The sequence below is a fragment of the Bidens hawaiensis genome, unplaced genomic scaffold (assembly GCF_021521415.1).
Source record: "Bidens hawaiensis isolate Kalapana, Puna unplaced genomic scaffold, B.hawaiensis_p1.1 tig00028623_1, whole genome shotgun sequence".
Lineage (NCBI taxonomy): Eukaryota > Viridiplantae > Streptophyta > Magnoliopsida > Asterales > Asteraceae > Bidens > Bidens hawaiensis.
The window spans coordinates 174,007-185,223 of NW_027494691.1; the positions used below are offsets into that span (position 1 = coordinate 174,007).

Genomic DNA, 11,217 nt, shown 5'->3' on the forward strand with positions numbered 1-11,217 from the left:
CTAGGCTAAACGTTATAGACTGCCTAGGCTTATGATGAACTTACGTTGACGTTTTGATTTGATTTGGGATTATTTAAGTTATGGTTTTTATGATTTAGTAAAAGATTTGCTTATAATTAACTGATGCGTATGATTGCTTAGGATTGTTTGATGAGTTTTATTCCATAATTTTCCTTGATTATTGTTTATCATCTGATAGGATTGCTATTAGGTCAATTACTCTGTGTTCTTGATTATTTTATGATTTGATTTCATGATAAGATCAGAGGAATAATATTGTTAAATAAACCTAAGTGAGCTGCTAACCTAAAATCTGTAAAGTGCTAGGTTATTGATAAGTCTTTACTATTTAATCTTGCTAGATTTAGTTCTCCGTAAGGAGTCCGTCTAGGGTTGATTATTTATTATTGTTTATCAAATCAATTAATCATAATAAATTGCCTTTGATTTCCGCGCTGTAAGGTAGGATTTCGTATAAAGGAACTAAATTGTAAACAATTGGGTGACCGTAAGCGAACTTAATTTTTAATACTGGTGTGCGTTAAAACTTGTTAGAAATCCATAGGTTTTCTCTTGAGAAGGGTCAGAGGTCCTATTTGGTTTTTTCTTTTAAGTGTCTATTTTACGATCCCAATCCATAACTAAATATTTTCCCGAGTCAATTCATTACCAAAATTTAGGGGAGTCTAGCCTAGGTAGTTTTCTCATCATCATCATCTTATTTTCATAACAAACTTTGTTTTCGTTTAATTTACTTGTTTTCTTAATTAGTTTTAATTACAGTATTAATTTAGTATTTTAAATAAAAACCCCCTTAAACAAATATAAATAATAAGTCGTGTTTTGTAGTCGAGTCTAATTAGCTAGTCAACGTAATTTAAAGAGTCTCGTGGGTTCGATATCTGGACTTACTTAGCTGTACTAGAGTCGACCGGGTCACTTTCCGGTTAGTAGTTTAGTTAAGTTTTAGAGAGTCTAGAGTATGACTTAGTGTTATTTTTAGTTAAATTAATTAATAAATATTAAACTACTTTTAGCACATCAATGATCTAGTAAAAGATTTATCTATAATTAATTGATGCATATGGATACTTAGGATTGTTTGATGAGTTTTATTCCATAGTTTTCCTTGATTATTGTTTGTCATATGATAGGATTGCTATTAGCTCAATTACTTTGTGTTTTTGATTATTTTATGATTAATGTCATGATAAGATCATAGGAATAATATTGTCAAATAAACCTAAGTGTCTGCTAACCTAAAATCTGTAAAGTGCTAGGTTATTGACAAGTCTTTACTATTTAATCTTGCTAGATTTAGTTCTTTGTAAGGAGTCCGTCTAGGGTTGATATTTATTATTGTTTTATCAAATCAATTAAGTATAGTAAATTGCCTTTGATTTCCGCGTTGTAAGGTAGGATTTCGTATAAAGGAACTAAATTATAAACAATTGGGTGACCGTAAGCGAACTTGATTTTTAATACTGGTGTGCGTTAAAACTTGTTAGAAATCCATAGATTTCGCTTGAGAATGGTCAGGGGTCCTGTTCGGGTTTTCTTATAAGTGTCTATTTTACGATCCCAGTACATAACTAAATATTTTCCCGAGTCAATTCATTACTGAAATTTAGGGGAGTCTAGCCTAGGTAGTTTTCTCATCATCATCTTATTTTCATAAACAAACTTCGTTTTCGTTTAAATTACTTGTTTTCTTAATTAGTTTTTAATTATAGTATTAAATTAGTAATTTAAATCCCCCAAACAAATATAATTAATAAGTCGTATTTTGTAGTCGAGTCTAATTAGCTAATAAAACGTAATTTAAAGAGTCTCGTGGGTTCGATATCCGGACTTACTTAGCTTTACTAGAGTCAATCGGTTCACTTGCCGGTTAGTAGTTTAGTCGAGTTTTAGAGAGTCTAGAGTATTACTTAGTGTTTAATTTTAGTTAATTTAGTTAATAAATATTAAACTACTTCAAGCACACCAGTGTTCGATTGCGGTTCAAATAAGGCGCCAGGTCCAGATGGCTTCAATTTCAGATTTTGAAGCGATTCTGGAATTTGACGGAGGAGGATTTTTTTCACACATTGACAACTTTTCACGAAACGGGGGTTATCAATACTGGGTGCGGCTCTTCGTTTATTACCTTAGTTCCTAAGGTAAAAACGCCGCTGGGGCTGAGAGATTATAGACCTGTCACACTTATTGGGATGATTAGTAAGGTTATTTCCAAAGTCCTTGCTAATTGTCTTAAGAAAGTCTTGGGTGTGGTGATCTCGGAGTCGCAATCGGCGTTTTTAAGAGATCGCTTTATACTTGACAGCCCTCTAATTGTTAATGAGGTTATGAACTGGCTGGAAAAAGAGATAGGAAGGTGTTTCTCTTAAAAATAGATTTTGAGAAGGCATATGACAACTTTAAATGGAATTTCTTGATTTCTATCATGACACAAATGGGCTTCCCCCAAAGATGGTGTACTTGGGTTAGAGGGATACTCGTCTTGTCTCGGCTCGGTCAGCAGTTTTAGTTAATGGTTCGCCTACTTTTGAATTTAAATGCGAGAAGGGTCTTCGACAAGGCGACCCACTGTCGCCATTTTTATTCTTGATTGTCAGGGAGGCTTTGTTGTGGATGCTGACTAAAGCAAAAGCGACCGGGGAATTTTACGGACCATGAAACGGATATCACTCATTTATTTTACGCGGATGATGCACTTATTTTGGGAGAATGGTCGCGTGAAAACTTGGAGAAAACAGCACGAGTACTTCGAGTGTTTTATTTATGTTCGGGTCTTTGCATTAACATTCACAAGTCTAATATGTTCGGGATTGAGACTGAAGATACGGAAATGGATAATATGATGGAGGTTTTAGGTTGTAAAAGGGGTACCATCCCGTTTGCATATTTGGGAATTAAAGTGGGCGCAAATATGAACCGGATTAGCAATTGGGATCCGGTAATTGAGGTGGTGAGATCTAGACTTGCTTCATGGAAGTCGAAGACGTTATCAATCGGAGGGAGGGTGACGCTAATTAAATCGGTACTGGAAAATCTTCCTATATATTACTTCTCTTTATACAAAGCTCCTTTGGCTGTGATAGAGAAAATTGAAAGTATTATGAGACACTTTTTATGGGCGGGATCCAATGAAGAGAGAAAGATTAATTGGGTGTCTTAGGATACAGTTACGAGTCCGAAAGATGCGGTTGGTTTGGGTATTAACAAGCTTAGAGATACTAATGAAGCTCTTCTTTAAAAATGGGCTTGGAGGTTTAAAAAAGAAGGCAATAGCTTGTGGAAAAAGGTAGTAGTAGGCTGTCATGGTTTTAGCCGAACCTGGACCATGCTTCCTTGTAGCTTCTCCTCTTACGGGTGTTGGAGACAGATTGTAAAGATTGGCGAAAGAAAGCTCCCAAATGGCAAAGACCTTAACAGCTACTTTGTTGGCATTGTAGGGGATGGGATTAACATTAACTTCTGGAGTGACTCTTGGTTGGGTATTGAACCTCTCAGAATGTCGTTTCCAAACCTTTTCAGATTGGAGAAACATAAATGGGCGACAGTTGTGGACCGGGTTGGTTTTCGTAATGGAGAAAAGAGACTGAAATGGGATTGGCGAAGAGCTCCTGCATTAGCCGAAGAGGTCACTGAACTTTTCGAGTTGTTGTCGACTATTCACGAGCATGGATGGAATGAAGGGCAGGACCGCTGGCAGTGGAAAGGCGACAACTCAGGTATTTTTTCGGTCAAAGTTGCTAAAAAGTTGCTGTCTAATAGGACCCATACGAGGTCCAGTTTTAGAATGGATTGGTCGGGATGGACGCCATACAAATGTAGGATTATGGCATGGCGAGCAGAACTTAACAGGCTTCCAACTAGAGTAGAGCTAACCAGACGCGGGGTTATCATAGAAGGTCTCCTGTCTGTTTTGTGCAGCTGACCCGGAGACGCCTTCTCACATTTTCACGGGCTGTATATTCTCTGCCGAAGTGTGGTCAAGAATAGAAAATTGGTGTAAATTGGCGCCTATATTCGCTTTTGAGGTGAGAGATTTACTAACGTTGGCAGAGCGTTTGGGGAAGACAAAACATGAGATCCAGACAATCCATGGCATCGTTGTTACCACTATGTGGTGTCTTTGGAATGAAAGGAATGTAAGAATTTTCAATCGGAAAGCACGGAGAGCGATTGAAGTGGTGGAAACGATTAAGTCGTGTTCATTTTTTTGGGTCCGGCATAGATCTAGATAACATTTACAGTGGAATGATTGGTGTAAATACTCGTTTGGCATGATGTAACTTTGGTTTCCCTAGGGGTCCTATAGTTAAAGACTTGCTAGTGGCGTTTTTTGATGAATGAAGTTTATTTTTAAAAAAGAAAATATAAAACTTTATGAAAATGAGTTTCAGATTCATCCCTCCCCCAAATAATAATAATAATAATAATAATAATAATAATAATCAAATTACCTTCTTTTGACACTTGATTTCAGTTATGTTTTGAAGCAAAATCTTCTAATTTCCAAATCCTAAAACAAAACATGTCTCGAAGAGCCCACTTGACCGATCTCGGAACCATAGCCAACCTCGACCTTTCCGACCTGGGCGCCGGTAAAGAAGGCTGGCTCGACAACCCCAATCTCATTTGCGCACTCGACACTGACTCACTCGCAATCGCCAACCGTTACTTCCTCCTTGTTCTCGAGTGGTCTCACGCTTCCGCCCCTGCTAATTTCCGGGTCAAGATCCGACCCAATTTGTCCCCAATTGAGGCGGAGTATGTGTCTGCACTTGAGTGGCTGGTGTTTGATGATATTAGGGTCATTGCTGTTGGAACGTCTTGTGGGTATTTGTTGATTTATTCACTTGGTGGTGATCTTATTCATAAACAGGTACTGGGTTTTACTGATTATTATGTGTTTTTGCAAAATTGATTGTTTTGAGATATAAATGGTTAGAATTGTATCTGGGTTTTTAGTATTTGTTATGATTTGATCTCATTATGGTAATTTTATGTTGAGATGATCTGTTTGTGTTTTGTAAAGCATTGTTTTTGTAAATATGCAAATTTTGATATGTTTATAAAGTTTTGGACTTTGGAGTGTTGATGATAAGTGTGACAATCGTGTATAATTGTCACAGAGAAGCTAATTATTTGTTTAAAAAATATGCTAATTTCTTCTTCCAGCTTGTATATCCTGGAAAGATTCTAAGATTAAGAGTGCGTGGGACCAAGCGAGATATTACAGAAGACACATCATCATCTGAGGAAGTGTGTGTCGTTATACCCAGCATAATTGCTCGTTTTGATGGATCCGACATTCAGGTATGTCATATAATTTTATAACAATTGATTTAAATGTTTAATAATAATTTGACAAATATAATTCTGGTGTGTAGAGGGTACTGAAGAAATGGTATCAAGAAACGCAAAACCGGTTTTGGAATCAATCATCAACCGATAAAGGCTCAGAAGAATATGAAACTTCATCCTCCCTTATTCCTTATCAATGCTGGAACGTTAATAAATACGGTTCATGTGTCGATGCTGCGGTTACTGGCATCATGCCACCACCTCTTCTGGAACTCCAGGTACGGGGGTAGTTTTGGCATTTTACTAAAGTTTGGGGGTAGTTAAGTAATTATACTAAGGTAGTATTCTGGTATTTGAATTCAGCTGCTTTTATTGTTGAGCAGTCGAGTGATCGTTATTATTGCGCTGTTACCATTGGAGCCGATGCTGCAATTTCAGCATTCAGGTTGGTGTTAACTATTAAACTTCCTTTTTTCTGATATTAATTATTATATAATATTACTTTTTTGTTTTGGGTTTTTTAAAGGCTTTCTGAAGACCGAAGCAGGTCTTTTGTTGGAGCCATTTTATCAAAAGTTGTACCCGCAACATTTTCAACCATAGCTTCTTTCTCTAAATTGGTTTGGAGGACCCAACAACCGACAAAAAAACCCGAACCAAAACCGCAACCTTTTGCTCGAGGTCTCTTTTATTCTAAATTTCGCAACGGCTTATATGAAAATTTTAAAATCAATAATATTTAATAATAAGTTAATTTTGCAGCTTTGCCCCTTACATGTTTGAAAGATCACCCGAGAAAGGGAGAGAAACTAACCTTATCACCTAGCGGGACATTGGCGGCAATAACGGATTCACTCGGTCGTATTATGTTATTGGACACGCGTGCCCTTGTGGTCGTGCGCTTATGGAAGGTATTCGTTGTAATTTCGTAAACACACCTGCTACTTTTTTGTAGTTTTTATTATTTTAAACCGAAAACTTTAGGGGTATCGGGATGCTAGCTGTCTTTTTGTTGAAAGGCTTGTAAATAAAGATTCTCGTGGACGTGTGAAGAATGATTACAGCTTATGTCTCGCCATTCACGCCCCTCGAAAGGGTATTGTTGAGGTAACATTTTATTAACCCTATGGTCTTTTAGACAAGTGTTTATAAAATTGAGTGATGATTTTGAACAGATTAAGTGTTTCTAAAGCTTATGAACTTTGTAGATTTGGCAGATGAGGACGGGCCCAAGGATACTGACAGTACCTTGCCCGAAAGGAAGCAAGATACTGCAACCGACATATAGATTTGGATCGACTTTTGCTGAATCATCTTCAAGTAGTTATAAACCGTTGGAAGTTTTCTTTCTGAACGGTGATTCAGGTCAACTTTCAAGATTAAACTGATGTTTTTCAGTTTTATGTTTGTTTTCTAGGTAATCAATGCACCATATGTGAAATGTTGATTGAATATTCCTCAGTTTAATTCCGATTCTATTTATTCTCCAACGGAGCGTGCTGTTGTTTAATCCAGATTTCAATTCCAACTTATTATGCTAACAAACAAATTATCGAATGAACCCCTTCGTTGTCACTTTGTAACAAATATGTGACTAGGTTATTGTGATCTTTATTAACTTTTAGGCCACAATACTTTGTTTTAACTCTGTAGATAAAAGACAAGGATTTTGATATTGTATACGTATATTTATAAACAAGGTGACTAGTCTCTTTCTATTCTTTAAAGCACATCTAAAGTGTTGTTGTCATCTTTATATTAAGCCACACTTTTCCATCACCCCAATCGGACTAGAAAATACTTCAATTTGAATTATAAATTTTAATCTGGATGCATGATTTTTGACACAATTTGAAATTATATATAGTTTTTTTTTTCATAATTCAGATTATTTGAATTCAAACATTTTACATAAATCCAAAAATCAAATAATAACTTAAAAACCAATTCTATAAGCAAGCTGATATTCTAAACTTACAAACTGCATATTTCCTTAAATCATATTTGAAAAATATTGTACATTATATAGTAAAAACTTTCATTTTTAGAAAAGATGCAATTTTATAAGTTAAGAAAAGAATTTAAGTAATTCCGCGGATTTCCTATAAAGTGTAAAAATTTAGTCTTTAAAAAAAGTTAAATGATTTTTAATGCGATAATTAATAATACTAATTATTATTATATTTGAACCACAATACTCCACTCCAAAGCATATATCCATCCAAACTACCGGCAAAACCTCTTAATATCCTAACGACCTTTTTCCCTTAAAATCCAACAACCTTAACTCCTTGTTTTCTCAACCACCATCAAATCTTCATGGCTTCCACCGTCCTCTCTCTCCTCTTCCTATTCTTCTCTCTCATCTCCGCCACCACACTCCGGCCACCACTCACCACCACCGCCACCACCACCACCACCCAACCCACCACCTACTTTGAAGTAACTAAACCACTCCAACTCCCACACACAAAACCCTGCTCAACCCATATTCTAACCCATGATTTCGGATTCACCTACGGCAAACCGCCGGTTTCCGCCAACTACACACCACCATCAAACTGCCCATTATTAAAGACCACAAACAAAATTGTACTTGAATGGACTGCCACCAGTAAAGGCCGCCAATTCGACCGCATTTTCGGGGTCTGGCTCGGCGGTGTCGAGCTTCTCAGAAGCTGCACGGCCGAGCCGAGGCCCACCGGGATCGAATGGACGGTTAAGAAAGATGTTACTAGGTATCACTCCTTACTCATGACTAATCAAACACTTGATGTTTATATGGGTAATATTATTGATAAGACTTATACGGGTGTCTACCATGTGAATATTAGTATCCATTTTTACCCTGCTAAAAGTAATCATGTTTCGAAAAATTCGAATCGGTTACATGATCAACGTGCCGATTTGATCATACCCGTTTCGAGAAAGTTACCGATAAACGATGGGTTATGGTTCAAAATCGAGAATTTGACGGATGTGATGTCGAAACAGTTTATAGTTCCCCAAAATGCGTATAAAGCGGTTCTCGAAGTATACGTTTCGTTTCATGAAAATGATGAGTTTTGGCAGACTAACGTTCCAAACGAGTACATTTTGAGTAATAATCTGACAGGGTTCGCGGGTAATGGCCCGTTTCGTGAGGTTTTGGTAAGTTTAGATGGTGGAGTTGTTGGTGCAATTTGGCCTTTCACAGTGGTTTACACGGGCGGTGTTAACCCATTATTGTGGAGGCCCGTTACTGGAATCGGGTCGTTTAACCTTCCTACGTATGATATCGAGATAACCCCGTTTTTAGGAACAATTCTAGACGGGAAAGCCCATGATTTTGCGTTTAGTGTCACGAACGCGTTAAACGTTTGGTACATTGATGCAAATTTACATGTTTGGTTAGATAAAAAGAGTGAGAAGACACATGGGAAGTTATTGTCACAAAATATTTCGCCTCTTCGTGTTTCTTTGGTCTATAATTACACGGGTTTGGACGGGACATTTGTTACTAATGTCACACGGTCAATAAATTCAGCAGGGTGGGTACAATCTTCGTTTGGTAAGATAGTAACAGAATCGACTCAAAAGTTTAATTATAGTAATATTATGGCGATGGCAAAAAACGGTAACTTGCAAATAGTTGATCAGTTGATAGAGTTTAATGACAGTGTGTCTGCCAAGAAGGCGTCTTCTGTTTATTTGAAACAATCTTTAAAATCGTTTTCGTTTTATATATATTCGGATACTGAGGGTAAAGGGAATGGAAGTTTTACTCAGGTAGCGAATGTTACTTTGGGATTTAATGAGAACAAGACGGCTAATTCGGGTTCTAAGTCTTTGTCAAGTGTTCTTGAAAATGTGCAAACGGGTCAGGGATCGATGCTTGTGAAGGACAATTTGGTGGTCAGTGGATTGGGGAGTACACAACAGATGTATAATTATGGTGATAATGAGTTCTGCTATTTTAGAGACATAAGCAGCTCGAATTACACAATTATTAATGATAAAGAAGGTCATACGTGTGGTAAAAATAACAAAACAAGATTCATTGATGTTTAGGTGTTTTATGGAAGGGATTTCTTTCGATTTGGATTTGTTTTTTTTGCTGATACGATTGTGTCATTGCCTATGTTGGTTTGTATTGTTTTCGAGCTATATTTTTGAATATTTGTGAAACATTTATGAGTATTGAAATATTTGTTGCAGATTTATCGTATGCATTATTAAGACTACAAGTGGCAAAACGGACGGATTGGGTAATGATCAACACATGATCGGGTCAAAATGAGTAATATTGGGTTGAGTTGGGTTGACGTGAAACACGTTTTTCCGAAACAAAGTTTTTGTTACAATGTGATTCCAAAGATGTATTATTTCACTAATAAGCTAATGCTTTTTTTGATGATTTAGGAGGTTTTTGCAATAAACATACACTTACAGTTGTAACTGTTTTGACCCATTTCTTTGGATTATGTATGTTAGAGATAATACATAATCTGTATTGGCCCATTCCTAAGTAAATGGGCCACAATAGACACCTCTAACCATGAAACTTATGTCAGAAATATGGTCTTTTTGAGGTTAAGATAATAATCTTCAACTATGATTTGTAGGTTACTGATCCCATTTGGAAGTATTTATGAAATGCATACTTTGGAAGTTTATTACTACTACTATCTTTCAAGCCAGTTATTATTATTATTATTTTTTTTTTATTATTTTTTTTTTGTTTTTTTGTTTTTTCCTTTTACAGTTTCAGTCTCATTTACGTCGTTATATGAGTTATGTTTATGTTTATGTTTATGATTCCTGTACATCAATATTGATTATTTGCGTATTATGCAGTTTTTGATTTGTAAAGGGTAAAAATTGCAGTGTGCATATGCTTATCAGGTAATTTATATTAGAGCTCTTTTTATGGAAGAGCTATTAGGAGGCGTTTGGATATGCTTGTGCATACAAAGTGATTATTGTGACTTCAAGTAGCAATTTTATCGGTTTAAGTGATGTGTGAGGTTGCTAATGATTCTGATTTTGTGATTATGTATGGTAAAAGATAATCCTCAAATAAAGAAAAGTTAATCAAATTCTGAATGAAACGCACGATTCCAAATGTGTCGTTTTAAAGAGGAATTCTACATTTGTCAGATTTGCAACATTTCTAAATTTACAAATCAACAATTGAATAACGAATTGATGCTAAAAATAACAACTTAGGTCACGTTAATCAGTGAAAACGCGTAAGGTTAAGGAACGGTTTCGAAGATTGCAAAAATCGGGGAAAAGTCATTATGGACAAAAATCGGAGCCCCATATGTGTAATTTGGGCATGAATGCATGATAGATGGTTTGCCACATGGGCTCGTGGAGACCTTTGGTAATGGGCTCCAGAATTTCCCAAGTTATATCTTTTTAAATTTAGGCCTTTTCTCCATATTTGTGTTGTCAACACGGTTCAAGTAATAGTCTCCTATCTCTTGAATCAACTCCTGATCATATCATGAAAGTCGACACATGAAAATTTTGTTCTTTATTTAGTTTTCGAAAACGAGTCTACTTCGGTGCTTTGTTTCAGTAGATGATTATTGGTCTTGCATCCACTCTAGGAATCATTTCTACTTAAAATCTCAATTTGGATTAGATATTGAGGTGAAGCTATTTTATAGATTTTATTCAAAGTAGAATAAGCTTTATATGGTTATGAACTAAAAGAGCTTTGTCAAACCCTGTAAGTTTAAAGTCAAACTTGACATTATATGATCATGTGAAGTTTACCTCCGACAATCTTGACCCAAGTGTGTGATGTTGGGCTGATTTAGACATTAGCAATTGATTGAATGGGCAGATTTAATTTTTATTTTTTCTTTAAAAAAGCTCATAGGCCAGAACAGGCCCTCACACATGCCCAAA

The 11,217-nt window shown here is 36.1% G+C and overlaps 1 protein-coding gene and 1 pseudogene across 1 annotated transcript; both read left to right on the forward strand.

Moving 5' to 3' along the window:
• The first annotated feature begins 4,524 nt into the window (after positions 1-4,524).
• LOC143577474 (uncharacterized) lies at positions 4,525-6,765 on the forward strand. The gene is made up of 8 exons (XM_077061301.1): positions 4,525-4,894; positions 5,191-5,328; positions 5,403-5,594; positions 5,700-5,761; positions 5,843-5,997; positions 6,079-6,227; positions 6,301-6,423; positions 6,525-6,765. Exons 1-8 carry the CDS (start codon positions 4,544-4,546, stop codon positions 6,702-6,704), a joined length of 1,350 nt encoding a protein of 449 aa, XP_076917416.1. The 5' UTR covers positions 4,525-4,543; the 3' UTR covers positions 6,705-6,765.
• Positions 6,766-7,635: 870 nt separating this feature from the next.
• On the forward strand, positions 7,636-9,401 carry LOC143577475 (peptide-N4-(N-acetyl-beta-glucosaminyl)asparagine amidase A pseudogene; annotated as a pseudogene).
• The last annotated feature ends 1,816 nt before the right edge of the window (positions 9,402-11,217 follow it).